Genomic DNA, 16850 nt, shown 5'->3' with positions numbered 1-16850 from the left:
AATTCCAGCAAGTTAGTCTTTGGTATTAAGAATAGAGTGGGAGTGGAACACATTTATGCTGTAACAGAATAATAACATTTTCCTCAGAGAAATTGCAAGGGCTTGTTGAGACTTTTTTAACACATTTCTGTCAGAAGCTCTGGAAAGGCATTGTATTTGTGCTTCAATATTCTAAATAAGAGGTATTTTAGATTTAAGAATGTTATGTTTCAGTTGATTAGCCTAATAGTTGCAACCTACAGTTATATGGTGCATTAGCTTTCAGTGCTATATAATAGGACTGGCAGCATGGTGTCCCAAAAACTGTGATTGCGTGGGCTGCTGAACAGTTGTAGAGAAAGCTGCACAAAAATTCTATTCTAGACAGAATTTTTTCATTTTTAAATGAATTTCACAACAAATTCACAGTTGGATGCCACTGCTTGTAGTTCCAGTGAATCATACTCCAGAAAAGTAATACTTTGCTTCAACAAAGCCTGCCACAAACAATGCAGTGATATAAATCAGAAATTGGATATTTTTATTGTAATTTTTCAAAATATAGTGCAGTTATTAACTGTGCCTGCAGGTCCTGACATTCAGATATGTTTGACTTTGTCTCCACATCCAAAAATTAAAATCCTTCACAAATAAGACAAAAAGAAGGGCTGGGGGGAAATACCCTTTTTACTTATGTTCTTTAGATGGTAGGAAACTGACTCCCTGACAGCAATGGTTGTCACAAAAACACATAGTTCATAGCATAGTTAGAGCAAACCTGTTACACAGTGACCTATAATTCCCAGACTAAATTTACTGATGCTCAATTCATTTATACCTTTCTTTCTTTCTTGTACTTGTATTGTTCTTCAGCTGAGATAGTGCTCCCTTCTTTCCCTGTCTGGTTCCACTAACTTGGCATTTTCAGAGTGCAATTGTGTCTTCTTTCTGTCTTTCGTTTGTTTAGCTTACCAAGACAAGGTCTTTCAGGTTAGTAGGTGCTGCAATTAATGCAGCTACAGTTTCATATATATGAACTGTCTCTAAGCTGCTTAGTTTTGCACAGTTTGTGCTGAATTATCTGCTTTTAAATTGAAAAACCTGTCCAAGAAACTGAGAAAATATTTGTGCTGGTGATGAGCTCCCTGATCCTAACAATCACAGCAGGACTGAACCTGCTATGAAAGGTCAGGAACACCTAATTAGTGCTACTGGATTGCAAGAAATAAGCTCCCAGTTCACCCATTTGTCCTTGTATGTGGTCCATGGATGGAATATAAAATAGTCTGCTTGTGCCCTTCCACTGAGGTTTAAGTTAACAATTTTATTATACAGCTGGGATTGGCTAGTGATGCACAATACTAAGCTAATCTCACTTCATTTTTACTATAGGTTCCATCTCAGTTCCATTCAGTCGATTCATTCTGAGCTCTTTAGTTAGAAGACTTGAATAACCATTTCATCGTAGCTGTGCACCACCAGACAATGGTGTTCAACCCCTGGAGTTAAGGTTGCTGACACTAGTTTTTCATGGCTTTTTAGGAATTGACTGCACTTAATTGTGGCATCTCAGTGACTAACTCTTTAAGAAATATGTTATGGAAGGCTTCTGCAGACAACGTTGATAGGCAACTTGTACTAGCACAGTCAAGTTGTTTAATCTGGGTGCTTGCAGCAGCAGACAGAATTAGCAACTCCTATCCTGAGCCAAGTTGCATGAATGCATGAGAAGAGGCACGCTACCTCAGGAGTTTTGGTGGGATGGGTGGGAAATGAGTATTCTTCCTTGGAACCACATCACCCTCTTACACAACCCACCCACTTCAGTCTTTATCCATTCCAGCTTTCCACTCACCTCCTTGGTAACACTTTTCCCAGCTCAGCCTGCTGGCTGGCTCTCTGCAGGAGACATAGTGCCCTCTCAGTTTGACATAGTGGGCCCCTCTCTGTGCTTTCCTTATGGCTCCCCAGTGGTAGCAGAATTTGAGCAAAATGCTTCATTAGGGAACAGTCAGCTGGGACAAAGAGATGCTCCTTGGCTCACAAGTGAGATTCTGATTAACTAAGGAATGTGCCTTGTCGGTGCTCAGGTATACGTAGGGAAGGGAGACCATCAAAGTCCTGCTCTTGTGTGGCATTTGTGCAAAAGTAAAATCACGGTTTCCACATGAAAGATCTACTGTCACAAGATGAGGCTGGTAGGCAGCCAGAAGCTGAATACTGCACAGATTTGCAGACCTAAAGCAACACTTTACACCCTGAGGTTAACTGCAAACCAGCTCCCAAATGCACCTCTTGATGTGATTTGCAGATCAGTGTTCAATGTCTGGTCAAATTGTATTTGCTTCTGGGATGTGATACAAATTTTGTCTTCTGTGATATGAAGCCTGCATTAACTTAAACTGGGGCAGAGTGAAGTAAAATAAGGATGGCGGTAGAAGAGGAAGAAGAAAGGGGGTGTTGCATTTCCACATACACCTGTGATCTTTTGGTGTGGTTCAAGTATTGGTGTGTAACATTCTTGCTTTGTTTTGCAAGGTTACAGGGCACGACAAAGAAATTTAGTTTCATTAAAAATCCGGTATTGCTTTATAACTCTCTCACTTTCTTGCTGCAAAAAATCACAAAGATAAAAAGAAAATTTAAGTTTGCAGCCTAGTATACAATCCTGTTGGACTTGATAGTTAATTTAAATGGAAAAAATTACTGAGATTTTTCAAGGCAAAGAATAAAGATAGCAAAAAACCCACTAGAGATGTTTCAGAACGTGTGGGGCTTGTATTTTTCTTTACCTTTCTCATTTATTTGAACCTCTTCCAGAGTGAAAGTAGAACATTTCTTCTAAAAAGGTCCTAATTCTTCTATGTGTTCAGAGATTAAATTGCTTTTAGTGAGAGCAGTAAAGTCATCCTTGACGTTTGCCTCTTCACTATGAACTTTTGACACAGACACTGCCTTGATACACAGGCCTGGGTGCAGAGCTCAGCTGTGTCCTGACTGTGCATTGAAACACGAGCTGCTGTTTGGCATCTCTCCCTCCACTTTCCCCAAGCTCCCTTGCTTCCAACAGGAGACTCATAATGCCCTCCAGGAAGTGCCTCTAACCTGGGTCTTGAGGCAAGTTATGGGACCAATGGTTAAAAAAATGAGCATGACTGAGATGGTAGTTCTGAGACAACACTCCATTCTCCCACAAATAACTCATTTTGATGCTCTCTGGTAACTCCTTTTAAGCTGTCTTTTATAGCAGGATTAAGTAGCTGCATCAGGGTTATCTGAGGAAAGGTGGAGTAAGTAAGATGAACTGATTAAAGGTTCACTTTGTAATTTTTATAGCAGCACACTGTGATCTCTCAGCTGTGTGGTGTCACCAGTCTTTGTCCATGATTCTGGTGTTTTACTGCCAATTGAATATATTGAAGGGGTCATTGCACTTTCTCTTGTAATCAAAATCAGAAGTTGAGGTCATGTGGATCACTGACCCTTTCTCATTGCTTTGTTTGCACTTCCAGCATTTATATATACATTAATGAGTTTAATGCTTTCTGATTTTCCTTCACCTACAAAGTGAAGTAGCCAGAAAAACAAATGAGGCAATTCTAGATTTTTACCTTCTTCGGATCTAAGACAACTGGATTGCAAGTCTGGAAAGTTACATCAGAATTACAGCAGCATAGGGGGACTAAGAGCCTGTCCCAACTAAAGCACACCCTGCTGGATGTTCTGTTTAGAATTTACTTTTAGTATAAATTGACAGCATTTCATATGCTTAACAGATAAAATGCTTATTTGACTTCTCCACCCTCCCCAAAAGGAAATTTCTACTAAGGCATGACATCTCCTATAAGCTGCCATGAGTAATACCTTCTGAACCACTTTCAGAGAAAAAAGGGTCCTTACTATTTCTATCCATAATCATAATTTACAGATAGAAAAGCTGATAAAGTAGTGACGTCTTCTTGAAGAATGTTACACAAACATAATCTCTTCCCTGTTTTATAGAACTTTCTAAACTGTGCCATGATAGGTGTATTCTAGCAACACATCCAGAATATATTTTTTAATAATGCTAGGTTTTGATTAAATTGCAAATTTGGTGAACTTAGGTTGCCAGAGAAGAAGAATACTGAAACAGGAACCTACTGGCTTTTTTTAACCTTTTGCTGTAAGGAAATGTGCCTTTCTCCATTTGATTTGAAAAAGGAAATAGACTGGTGGTGTGGCTATGGAACTTTCTCTTTCTGATTGCAAAAGTGGTAGTAAAAAATGAAAATAAAAAGTACAGTATTGAACAGTAGAATGTCATGGTGTTGTTGAGACAACAGAATAAAAGTAATCAGTTGTTTTGTATGTTTTGTTTCAGGTGTCAGAAACTATATGAAAGAAGCATTAGTGAATATCATTGCTGTGCATGCAGAGGTGAGGAAAAACTTTAGATTGCTTCATGCTTACATTCATATGATTTCATGGATTTTGGCTTTCACCAGGGTTTTTCACCCTTCTATTGAAGTGTCTTTATTATAGGTATAAGTGTTTTGGATTAGGTTTAGCCAACCAGTTACACAACTGCTAACTTGTTTTACGGGCAGGAGATGAGCAGTTCCTGTTTATCCTCACTAACACTCCATTACACCTTTTTGTTTCCATTATCTGATAAAGAGGAAAGCAAAATTCTAGAGCTTAATTCTTCCCTTTTCATGCAGATAATATATAGATATAGAGCTGGTTATGATGTTCACTTTCTCTGATTAACTTTATTTTCCACAACATATGTAAATGAACTTATATTTCACCTTGAAAGAAATGTTCAACACATGCCACTCAGAATGAAAAGCAAATATATGTCAGTCTTGCACATACAATGAAAACAGAAACCCAGAAAAGTTTTATAGTGTCTGTACAACACAAATAGTGTTTGAAACACTTAGGTAACAGCTTAGAATAGGAAGTGCATATTAAAATAATATTTTTAACATAGTAAACTTGGAGGAGCTGCAGTTATTTAGCCTTTTGTGATAATATGGAGGTATTTTCTATGGTACTTTAAATTAGAGCCTGTTTTACATGCTCCTTTCTTCTAATCAAGTGTCAATAGATTACTGTTGCTCCTGGCAAAAGCTTTGGTAGTAATATCACTCTTGCCTTTCAAAATGCTACAAGTACAGCTACTCTGCCTTTCCCATTTGATTAAAATCTGATGAGATTCACTTGAGACTTCTACTTATTTTATTTCTTCTTAAATTACAAAGATTCTTATAAATTAAAATATTTTCAGGAAACTTCAAATACGACTTGCAGTATTTTTGATACAATTTCAGGAGTAAAATATTGCAGAAGCACTTTCATGGAAGTATCGCACCAAATGCTTCCAGATGAGGGAATAAGCAGCACCAAAAATATATTCCAACATGATAATCATTTTTAATGTTGTTTTTCAGTGCAGTGGAAATCAATTAAAAGGAAAATTAGAGGTTTTGCTTTAAAACATTCAAAGGCATTTGTGACTTACTGAGCTAGTCTTGTAAACATGAATAGTCATTAAAATGCTGCAGCACTGCCTCGCTGTCTTCATTGAGACCGATACTGATTCTGGCCCAAATAGCATTGCTTCATGAATTTCTAGATGTGAAATATTACAGAAATTCGAAAATGTGTGTCAAGATGAAACTCCCATTTCCACTGGTGAAAATCTGTAAGCTGGGTCTGGGTTAGGTTTAGTTAGCAAAGCTGCAAGTTTCTGTAGTTTGAAACAGCAAAAATTAACCATCAGATGAACAGTGAGGATAGACTGAGGTGGAAAGAAAATTGTTTCTCTATCTTTGAATTTAAATTTAGCTGAAATCAAAATAAGGACTTCTTATTGCACATTTGTGATGATTCATCCTTGCTGAGAATTATTTTTCCTGGATCTTGTAAAGTAACTTCAAGAGTGCTCGTTGCAGGCACAAATATTCTCTTCTCAGTAGAAGATCTTTGGGCACATTCCTGGTATGTTTGTGCTGAATTGCTCAGCAATGTTTGGTGCTGAATAAGATAACACCCTTCCAGATCGTTACTGGTTGATTTTTTTCTTACTGTTTAGCTAAGTATGTTACTTATTTAGCTGTTTTGACCCAAAAAAGTGAAAACAACCTGCCTGTTGGAACCAGCACTGGTGACAGCTGATGGGTGACATATATTTCATCTTTTTACTTCACCTATTGCAGACACTTGCCTTTTGGAATAGTCAGTCTTGTGAAATCCCTGAGACATAATTCCTTATTTAATCACTGAAAACTGCATAGGAATCTTGCTTTCTTTTTTTTCACTCCTTTAATTTATTTTTACACACGTGTATTAGCATCTTCTGTCCATTACATTTCCTTATCAGACATTAGATCTAAACCTTGCGTAGAGCAAAAATATTCTAGCAAAAAAATCATTCCACTACTTAATTCTTTATACCATTTTAAAGAAAAATCAGGAAAGTGTTTGAAAACTTCATGCAGTTCATTTTCCTTCTTGCACTCATCTTCAGCTCCTTGTGTCACCCCCTCTCCCAGCCCTATGCAGTTTTAGTGCTACTTTATCATCACCTGTAAGTTTTGACACAAGTTTGGTGTGTCTAACCTATAATTTCACTTCCTCCTATATTCCAGCCTCTTGGCCTGCCTTTTCCCCAATTCTCTGTAGAAAAATCATACTTTTTTTTTTAATTCCCCAACAATTTCTCGCTTCCTTAAAGTTCCCTTAAATAAAAATTAGTTTCTTCATGCTTTCCTTCAAGCATAGATTTAGTATTTTATTTTGTGTTGTAATTGCTATTCTAAACCTCAAAAGGAGGATCCAAGTACCACTTTGAAAAGTTATATAAATAAGCAGTTAAAAAGATGGTCTTGATCCATGGGAAGACCAGTAAGGTATAATGTTTTTACCAGGAATCCAGTAAATGGTGGCAGTGACAGAATCTAAATGAAAATCCATTGATGCCTCATACTCCCAAAGCCTTTCAAATGCTTTTCTCTGCCACAAAGCGTGAAGACATTTGAGAGTGGTAAAAACAAGGGAAACTAGAAGAAATAGCAAAATATATGGGTAAAAGTAGCTGAATGTATAATTGTGTCAGTCAGCCACACAACAAGCACTTGACTTATCTGCATCCATCAGCCAGAAGCACATATTTTGAAGTCTAGCTGCTTTTTGGCATTGCAAGAAGGTTGTTGTCATCACATACCACAGAGCTAACTTTGCTATTAACAGAGTTGATTGGTCAAAGTGCAAGGCAAGCATCACAAGACATCCTTCATATTCTAGTTGCTTTTGGGGTTTTTTGACCATTAATAAAATGAAGAGGTCTTCTCAGTCAAAATGTTTAATGTTTTTTATTGAAATGTTACTATAGAAAATATTTCTGTTAATGTAGCTATGGTGCTCACAGTTCTTCTTTCATAAAAATCAGGTGTTTACCATTTCCAAAGACTTAGTTCCTCGTGTAATGTCAAGGGTTGTAGAAGCTGTTTCTGAAGAGCTGAGTCGCCTGATGCAATGTGTTTCATCCTTCAGCAAAAATGGAGCTTTACAGGTACCTGAATACTTTGTACAGTCACACATCTGAATCTAGAGGTAACAGACAGAGGTATAATCTGTATATTTGTTTGATTCATTGTAGCAGGGAAAGCAAGGAGATAAAAAGGATTAAGTATACAACCTATTTCATATTTATGGATAAATACCCTTTGGGATACTGGTTCATGGGTTTGATTACCTTTTAGTGTTGTCTTTATGTCAGACAGCACAAAAGGCTTACCTTTATCCTGTGAGATAAAAAGCATCATAATATATCTGTTTGAATACTGTCTTTGGCCTGACATAAAAAATTACTTTAAAAGAAAAAACCAGAGTTTTTATATTTTGAGATTTAAAGATCTTGAAAACATGCAGTTGGATCTTGTAAGTCATTGCAGAACTGGCCACTTGTCTGCTGTGCTATTTCTACATTAGTTGTAGCGTGGGTAGAACAGATTCTCTTATACCACTTTCTTCATTTACAGCTGGATTCGTAGATGTACTTGCTACTGGCTAAGCTTTAAAGGACTCTTAAGAAAAACACTTTTTTAAAAAAATCCCTTCAAATCAATGATTGCTATGGCTGTAACAGAAGAGCAAGCTCCCTATTTCATTGTACATTACAGCATTCTTGAATCATGATGGGAAAGTAATTATCCAGTTGCAAGCCTTGTTTTCCAGGTCCTGGTAGTAATGGCATTGGATAGACAATTAATGTAGGAAGATCACAGCCAAATAAGATTGACTCTATCTAAAACCAAATCAATGACTAGCAACAAAGATATCCATGTATCTCTTTTGACTAAGCAACCCACTGGAAGACCTTGCTGCCTAAACTCCTAATTGAAAGGATTTTCTCTCCTTACTGTAAATTTGTCACTCATGGTCGTTTTCTGTTCCTCTGAACACAGAAAATCCTATCTGACAGTGCAGGAGTGATCTGAGCCTCATCAGGCTTATCAAAAATACTCATCAAGTCTCAGTCTGTATTCCCACACCTCATGACCCACAGTTTTGCAGGTTTCACCCTTCCACCAGGTTTATTGAGGCTGCAGTACCTGAGAATGTGACGCTTTCCTGTGGTACTGCTATCTCCTAATATGTAGCAAAGACTCCAAAATCTTACATGTAGGACTTCAAAAACTCCAAGAATGCTGAACTTTGAGCACTATGCAAAAAGAGGTGAAATATTCTATGGTGAGAAAAAGTGTAAGATTGATGGGTGTATTGTGTTTGGTTTTGGCTCTTAAAAAGCATAAATCTTAGCTGACTTTCTACCCAGGGGAGAGATAAGGGAAATACCTAAAAGCCAAAACCTTTCATTAGAATTGGAATTAGATGCCTGTGTTGTATTTTTAAAAGTTTTGGTTTGGATGATTAGTATCATATTAGTTGTGTCTAAATGTAGATCAGTTACTGTAATGTCTAGCTGGATTAAATTTTATCTTTATGATAAACAAGAACAGAATGTGAATTTTTATGAAGTTCACTTGATTTTTTTAATGAGATTGTTTAATGATCATTTGCCGAATGTTTCTATTTTGCATAAAGTTGTGATGAGACTAAACGATGATCTGCAAAATTTGTTTAATATTGGAATTCATTCTCCACCATAGTTTGCCTAAGTGAAAATTAATACCTAAACACAGTAACTGTGCAGGGGTAAAATCTTCAAGCTTGTGTGCCCACCAGGTGACAGACAAGAAACAGAGTACAATCATTCTACTTCCTCATCAGATGGAAAAAAATAAATTCAACAGAAGAACCAAGAATAAAATGTGTTTTGACAGATTTTTATGCTCTTGTGTTTCCTTCTTCCCTGGCCAGGCAATGCTGTAAGAAGTTAAGGTCACTGTATTTAATTATCACCAAAAAAAAATTAAGGTTGCATCCCTGTATCTTTCTATCACAGTACAGATGGAACAGAACTGAAGATTTATTGCTGTTACTGAGGGACAAACCAGTGTTTTCAGACTGCTACATAGCGACCGTGCAAACAGTTTGACTTGAATCAAAAGTCTGAAATTGTTCCTTTTAGCATCTTCTGGCATAGCAGCGTGGCAACAAAAAATACAGGAAATAAACTGTTAAAAGCTCAGGCTGCTTACAACTCCAGCATGCAATAGTATTTGCCTCTCAGAAAGGTGAACCTTTGGTATACTGGTATATGCTTGATGAAAGGGCACTGTGTCATTGTTTCAGTGTTTGTATTTCTGTCTTTAGGCAAAACTTGAAATCTGTGCATTGAGAGACACCGTGGCCATATACCTAACACCTGAAAGCAAGTAAGATGTGCTGTATTGTCTTTTTTTTTCAATGTCATTGAATCTTTGGTAAACATGCAAAAACACACAATGTAAGTTAAGAATTAAGAAATTTTGCTTCAAATAGAATTTGTGATCTACTAGGTAAATATAGGAAAAACAGATGACTAGCAAGGTTTTGTCAGTTCAGAGGAAATAGTTTGTTGGGTTTTTACTTGAATTTTCAGACGGTATTTGCCACTCAAAAAAGTAGCACTTCTTAACAGCAGTACAGCTGCTAAAGCAAGACACAAGCAGATGTCACTGAGTTTTATCCATTTTTTCAGAGTAATCTCATAAGGCATCTAAGAAATAACCTGCCAGAGGCATGAGAGAGGTTACAAACCAGACACTGGCAGGGTCCCCTTATAGGGGCATGGAGAATTAGGGCTCTCCACAGGCTTATACAATACCCCATGCCTTCTCCACACACCTAATCAAGGAAAGGGAATTCAGCTTCACACTGTTTCTTCGAATCAAAGCCTTCAAAAGGCCTTTGAGCAATTTATCGTATCTCATTGAGGTGCAGGACCAAAGATGAGTAGCGTGGGACATGCTCACACGGGAGAAGAAAAAGCATGAGCAGCATCAGTGATTGATGCAGTCAAGGCATGTAAGAACAGGCTATGGTAGCTGTCAGCAGTTTTGGTTGACTGACATTTCTAGGTGATTGTGTTGGGGACTGGATATGGACGGGTTCATTCATTATTTTATTTACCTACACTTCTCTGGGGATTAGCATTGCATGGCACTGCAGATTGACATTTAGCCATCATACCTAAGAAGCAGTTTGTAGGAGACATTGCAGGGCTTGAGGGTCTAATGTGCCTTCATAGTGTCAGAGATAGTGTCCTGTGGTGTCACTGCATTCCATTTCAAAATACTTCCCTATCGTGAAGGTCTGGCCTCTAAAAAAAACCTACTTGTCACTGGCTGGTTGGATAAAATGTAAATTACATTGTCTCTAATCATCATGGGGCAAAGAACAGTGAACCATGAAAACTGGAGCTTCATAGAGACCTTTACATTCCTGGACATGTCACTAGTAGTAGTTGCCAGCAGTCACCATAATCTTTGCTGACAAGATTGTACCTATGTGCGGGTTCTGCATCATTCCCTGCATTTCTGTTCCACATCTGTTTCCCAGAGAAGGGCTGGGAACCCCATCTTTGGAGCTACTCAAAACTTGACTGGATAATGCCCCAAAGAAACCTTCTCTAACTTTGAAACTGGGCCTACTTTGAGGGCAGGGTTGGACCTGAAGACCTCCAGGTGTTTCTTCCAACCTAAATTATTCTATAATCTACATTACCTTAGTGCAAACCTACTGTAATTCTCTTTGTCGGCTCCCTTCTGTAATGGAGAATACTGTGACCTGTCTATTGAGCACAGAAAGCTAAAATCAGTGTTTTATCTGTTCTTCATACACTTATGGCCACTCAGTTTGAGGCCGAAGGCAGGCTGACAACTATCTGTTAATTCTTGAAGAGCCCAGGATGTGAGGCACAGTCTTAAATCAGCTGCTGATTTAACATTTCCTGTTGATGTATGATTTGCATCACATTAGGAATGTCAGAAGAACTACTTTTTGTTCAATTTGCATGTAAATATCAGGTCTCAGGTAAATATTTTGTCAATTTATTGAAAAAAATGGATAAAATACAGCATCTCTCCATAGGATTTATAGAGATAAACTGTGAATGCTGAGACTTGTACCAGTAGAATACGAGTATTTTTGTTTTCCTTGCAGATCCAGCTTTAAGCAAGCTTTGGAAGCCTTGCCTCAACTCTCTAGTGGGACTGACAGAAAGTGAGTACAGTCACACCTTCTTGTCTCCTTTTCTGTTTCTGGAGACATTGCTTTTTACTCTTGTAAGAGAACTTTGGAACTGCAGAGAAGCCTTTTTGGACATAGTTAAGAATAAGCCAAGTCCTTGTTTGTGGCCTATTAAATTACATAGAAGAGCCGGTGGCTTTGTGGAATACGCTGCTTGCCCATCCTAGTCTTATCAGTTCAATGTAGCTGTGTCTTTATCTTGTAATTTCAGTCTGTTTTAGCATTTCTTGTTAAAGTTTCTGTGAGGTTCATTATGAATTTAGCAGCAATAAAAAATGACCAAGAACAAAGTCCAGGCTCTTGCCAGCTGAAACATGGGGAACACTCAACTGGTCTGTTTCATTTTAAAAACAAATAATGGTCTGCGATTCTTTCTTAACATCAGGAGGAGGAGTTTTGGGTTCTTCCTTCTCCCCCTTAGCCACCTTTGACAACTAAGCTGCTTTGCTGCATGCAGCCTAGTCTTTGGTAGTCTGTTTTGTAAGCCTAGCTTAATAAAGAGTAGTATTTGTAAGGACATATTTGTAAGGAGTATAGTAGTATAAGTATAGATGGTTTGAACTTGAGGTTGGTTTTGTTGTACTTTCCTGCATCAAATCAGTTCACACTTAGCAGTCAGAATTTAGAATATTCTGTAGACATATAAAGAGACAGTTTGTGCAGCCCATGGTCTGTGGCCTGTGCCTTCTTCCAGGTGTCTGCTGTCTGTTTATGCAAACCTACTCTTCACCAGCCACAAGAAGTCTGGAGATATCTCCTTGTATTGCTTAGCTCTTATGCTTTGCTGAAGTTAGAAATCAGTTTTGAGTAAGGAGAGTTCTTTCAACTCAGAATTTCCAAAACACCTGTAGAATTTTTTTTTTCACTTAGTCACAAGCCTCTGAGCTTCATGAGACAAGTGAGAATCAAGAGCTGTGTAATTTTTACATCTGCCTTAGAGTTCTGAGCCCTCAACAGTGCAAAACTTGTTCTGTTTCCCAGATCATTACACAACAGTTGTCATTGTTCCAGGCAGCTCATTGTAATCTACATGTATTTGTGCACTGACTGAGAGCTGTTTATGTCTGTTCATTAACAATCATCATTATAATGCTAAATGACGACATTATCATCTTCCAGAGGACCTGCTGAGGAAGCAGATACTGATTTTTGTGGTTTAAATTGGCATTCTTGGGCTAGTTTGGGGGTTTTTTTTCTGTTACTGGCTGTTCAATAACCGCAGCTTGCCAAAAAGTTCAGGTGATACATGTCTACCCTATACAGCTTGTTTTTGAAATAGTGCAGAAAGTTCAGAGATCACAGTATTCCCTAGAATCTGAAGAAAATAAAACACACAGCCAGGACTGTAAAACATCTTGGTGCATCTGTTACATTAAATATTTTATACAACAGGCTGAACAATACCATTGCTCCTACACCTCTGAAGATGATGATCTTTATCTGGAAGGAAAGCCTATAAAGGGCAATTTTATGATCTTGATAAAATCTCTGTGTCTAAGTCCTCCTGTGGCCACAGATGACCCTGACACACTTAGTGTAGTTCTAAATATCTATACTCTTCAGATATTTTAACAGATCCAATTTTAGGCCTTTTTTATTTAAGCAGACAATGTACTTGAAGCCACAGACAGAATAGCCAAAACTTTTCAAAATCTCCCAAAGCTGTAATTATTTTTCTTTTATAGGTTACTGGAAGAGTTACTTAACAAATTCAAAAGCAGCATGCACTTGCAGCTGACCTGTTTTCAAGCTTCCTCCTCAGCCATGATGAAAACATAGACAACACAATGCAGACAAATGTGCTTAAACATCACTCTTCTTTTTCTGCACTGCTTCAATTCCTTTGAAGACTGAAGAAAACAAAATGAGTTTCACTGAAAAATCGATTGAGATACAACTCTTACAGTAATGGTATGGGGTGTCCTGCAGAGTGAGACTTCTGTTCTCTTGTACTTCAGTTAAATTGTTTTCTGTCTACTGTATTTCATTCTGTGGAGGGAATTAAGTCGGTTTTGTTTACATACATTTGTTCATGAAGAAATACTCATTGGTGTTCTGTAGTCTCAGTTTCATTTGTTAAAAATACATTAAAAAGGTATTTTTAGCAAATGTCACCTTAAATTTGAGTATTACTCATGTTGTTCAGTGTATCAATCTGTTAATTTCTAGATGTAGAGTGATACTGAAGTGACTGGAATGCTCAACTTCTATAAAGTGTTGAGTAGTATGTAATAAGCCTTGCCCCAGAGCTGACTAATAACTGTCCAGATACCATATTAAGTACATTGCTTCTTTTGCATTTAAAAATTATCACTTTTTTTTTCTTTCTGTTATCATCTATGGTTTTAGTGTTTGGAAGTCTGATTTCTTGTGAGGCTTTTATTTTCTTGCTTCTGTTTAAGTTAAACTTGTCACTGCCTCTCATGTTTCTTCTTTCTTTTGGAATATTGATGATAACCTTCACATCTGAAATAAGCTCTGCTTTCATTGGCAATCAACAGAAAAGCACTCTAAGTGTATAAGATTAGTAGAAAAAAATGTTCAAGTAAAATATTCTTTGGTGTTAAGGAGTAGAATAGTTAGTAGCCTTTCACATAGTAACGAGGATCACAAGATGTCATTTATTTTGCTTCTTCCTTCTTGTTTTTTCTTGTTCTTACAATCTTACTACCACTGTCTTCCTCTTGTTAGTCAGTCCTCTTTTCCTCTTTTACCACCAGTTACCAAATTTGGATGGGGGAGAGTAGGGATTCAGGAGAAAAGAAATTTTTTGCCATTGTTTTGGGGGGGTAACAAGTGGGTTTGATTTTATAACTGAAATTATGGCTTGGAAGTAAATAATGCAGTAATAATATATTCTTTCAGTATTTACAGTCATTTTGAGTAAGATATTTTAGAAACTGTGCACAGTTTTCAAACAATTTTTTGATGTCAGATGTTTCTTTTGCCAAGTTCAGTTTTTGCCTCTTCAATTACATGCTTTAGAAATACAGCATACAGCTCCTGTAATATGAAATATGGAAGACAGTTTGATGGACGTGTAGTTACTTATTAAAAAACACTGTAAGTAGTAACAGCATGTTGAATGGATGTTTGAAGCTTCAATGTATGTCATTATCATTAAATACCTGGAGCAACGTTGTTTTGTTAAATGTTGTCCATTCCAAGCTGGTTATAGTCTCACTTGCTGATATTAACTGAAATAGTCATCAAGTTATTCTGTAAAAGATTTCACTTCACAATAATAAAATATTAAGAAATATGGTCATAAGCTCTTCTTGAATTCTTCACTTTCCAAGAAATGTGATTTCTTCGAATTTTGACAGTGTACAATTTCTACATTCATATTACACCTGTTCTAAGTATTGAAAACATATTCTGTCATCTGTACTGAACTAACATATATTCAGGCAGAGTAATTTATTGCAATATCATTCTCTTACTCATGTTTTATTACAACCCCTTGTTGCTTGTCGTTAAAACCTGAAGTCAAAGTTTTGTTTTGTTGCCTCTCTCTAAAGTAACTTACGTTTCAGAACATCTCATTGGAAGCAACCAAGAATAATGTGTAAGCAATCAGAATATTCCTTGAATTCCAAATGCCAAAACTGATATGAAATAAGTGTTCACAACCAAGTCAGAGCACTGTATTTCAATAAATCCACTTGGTGGATTAAGGAGGTCAGTGACCATCATGCTGCAACAGGATGTAGTGGAATCCCTGTGCGTGGAAGGAGAGTTGGGACTGCTGAGACTTTGTAATCAGTGTACAGCAGGCTGCTGTTCCTCTGCAAAGAAGATTACAAAAATCAAGAAGTGGTCAGTGTGGGGTTTGCAAAAAAAAAAAAAAAACAACTGTTGAAAGGTACAATTAAGTTTAAAAAATATTATCAGAAGTGGAAAAAGATGGGGAGACCACATGAAAATACAGAGTCAGTTATGGCTTGTAGAGAAGGGAGACAGCAAGGAAATCAAAGTAACAGAAGTGAAGGGCTCTGACATTTAAAGCAAGGTAAATGCTGAGAACAGTACAAGAGAAAATAGCTTGAATTATTATATGACCTTTGAACCTCTAGAAAAATCTAAAATGCATACAAACTGGAAAAAATATTGTCGTTGAAATAATCTATAGAACTTTGTTTCTCATGTAAAAGAAGAATTTAGGAAGCAATAAGGCTGTAAAACTTATCTTACTAGAAGTACGTAAAGACTTACAGGAAAATTCAACCATATTATGCTGTGATGAGACACTCAGCCTCTGGAGATATTACTATATTTTGACATTTGCTTTGATAGTCATGAGTAGTCCAAGAGGTAGGCAAAGAGGAAATAAAACACAAATGCAGCATCAATGTAATTGGGGAACAACACAGAAAAAGTATTTAAATCCCTCAGTAAAATTACAGAAGAAAATAGGGAAAAGTCATTACCTATCTGGGTGTTAATGAAATATATCAAATAAGTAACATGAACCAATGAAGCATGAAGAAATCCCGCTCATTCTCACCAAATGTTTTTTAAATTGATATTCTTGAGAAAATCTTAATGAGATGTGCTCTTAGTGCATCATTGTCAAACACCTTCCTCGAACTTATTAAAAGCCACTTAGTTTAATAATATAAAAAGAACCATAGTCCCCCCACATGGCCTGCCTGTGCTGAATTTCAAGGGTAAGAGTAGACCTGAGATGGCTTGAGGATCGAGCAGGTTGTATTCTGTGTGCTAACCCCCTTTCATCTTCCTCTGGTTCCATAAAAAGACCAGGACTCTGACCAGTTAAATGTCACTGTATGGCAACAGAGAGGGACATACAAAATCTGTGGTGTAGAGTTTTGCTTTGCAGCAGCAGTTTGGCTGCAGCAGTAACGTGTGACTATTGCCATGTAGAATAGGTCCAGTCTCTCAAACTGTGCCAAAGCTATTGCATCTCCCTGAAGAAAGTATTTTATGCTGAAGGTGAGATTGTTTTCTACCCATTGTTGCCATCCAGAACTAAGGAAACACTTCTGAAGTAATTGCATGTTTCCCTCCTCTCTTGGTAAGTAGTGAGATGCAGGTAGAATAGGCCCATGAAAACTAGCATAACACTGCACAGAGCACGAGGCTGAAAAGAAAAGGTAAACATAATTATTGCTTATTCTGATTCTGCTTTAGTTAAAAGTACTCATATATGTTCAGAAAAAAAC

General features: G+C 37.2%; 1 protein-coding gene across 3 annotated transcripts in view; it reads left to right on the top strand.

The window, feature by feature from the left end:
* Positions 1 to 14927, top strand: part of EXOC2 (exocyst complex component 2) — a 126267-nt gene extending 111340 nt beyond the window's left edge. For all 3 annotated transcript variants that reach the window (XM_071553342.1, XM_071553344.1, XM_071553343.1), the window contains 5 exons: positions 4343 to 4398; positions 7418 to 7540; positions 9748 to 9809; positions 11578 to 11637; positions 13350 to 14927. In XM_071553342.1, coding sequence (XP_071409443.1) covers positions 4343 to 4398; positions 7418 to 7540; positions 9748 to 9809; positions 11578 to 11637; positions 13350 to 13443 — 395 coding nt within the window. In that variant the 3' untranslated portion in view covers positions 13444 to 14927. The remainder of the gene's footprint in view (positions 1 to 4342; positions 4399 to 7417; positions 7541 to 9747; positions 9810 to 11577; positions 11638 to 13349) is intronic.
* The last annotated feature ends 1923 nt before the right edge of the window (positions 14928 to 16850 follow it).

Source organism: Pithys albifrons, chromosome 4 (assembly GCF_047495875.1).
Source record: "Pithys albifrons albifrons isolate INPA30051 chromosome 4, PitAlb_v1, whole genome shotgun sequence".
NCBI lineage: Eukaryota > Metazoa > Chordata > Aves > Passeriformes > Thamnophilidae > Pithys > Pithys albifrons.
Note: the sequence above shows the minus strand (reverse complement) of the source record. Positions and strands in the feature narration are given on the sequence as shown.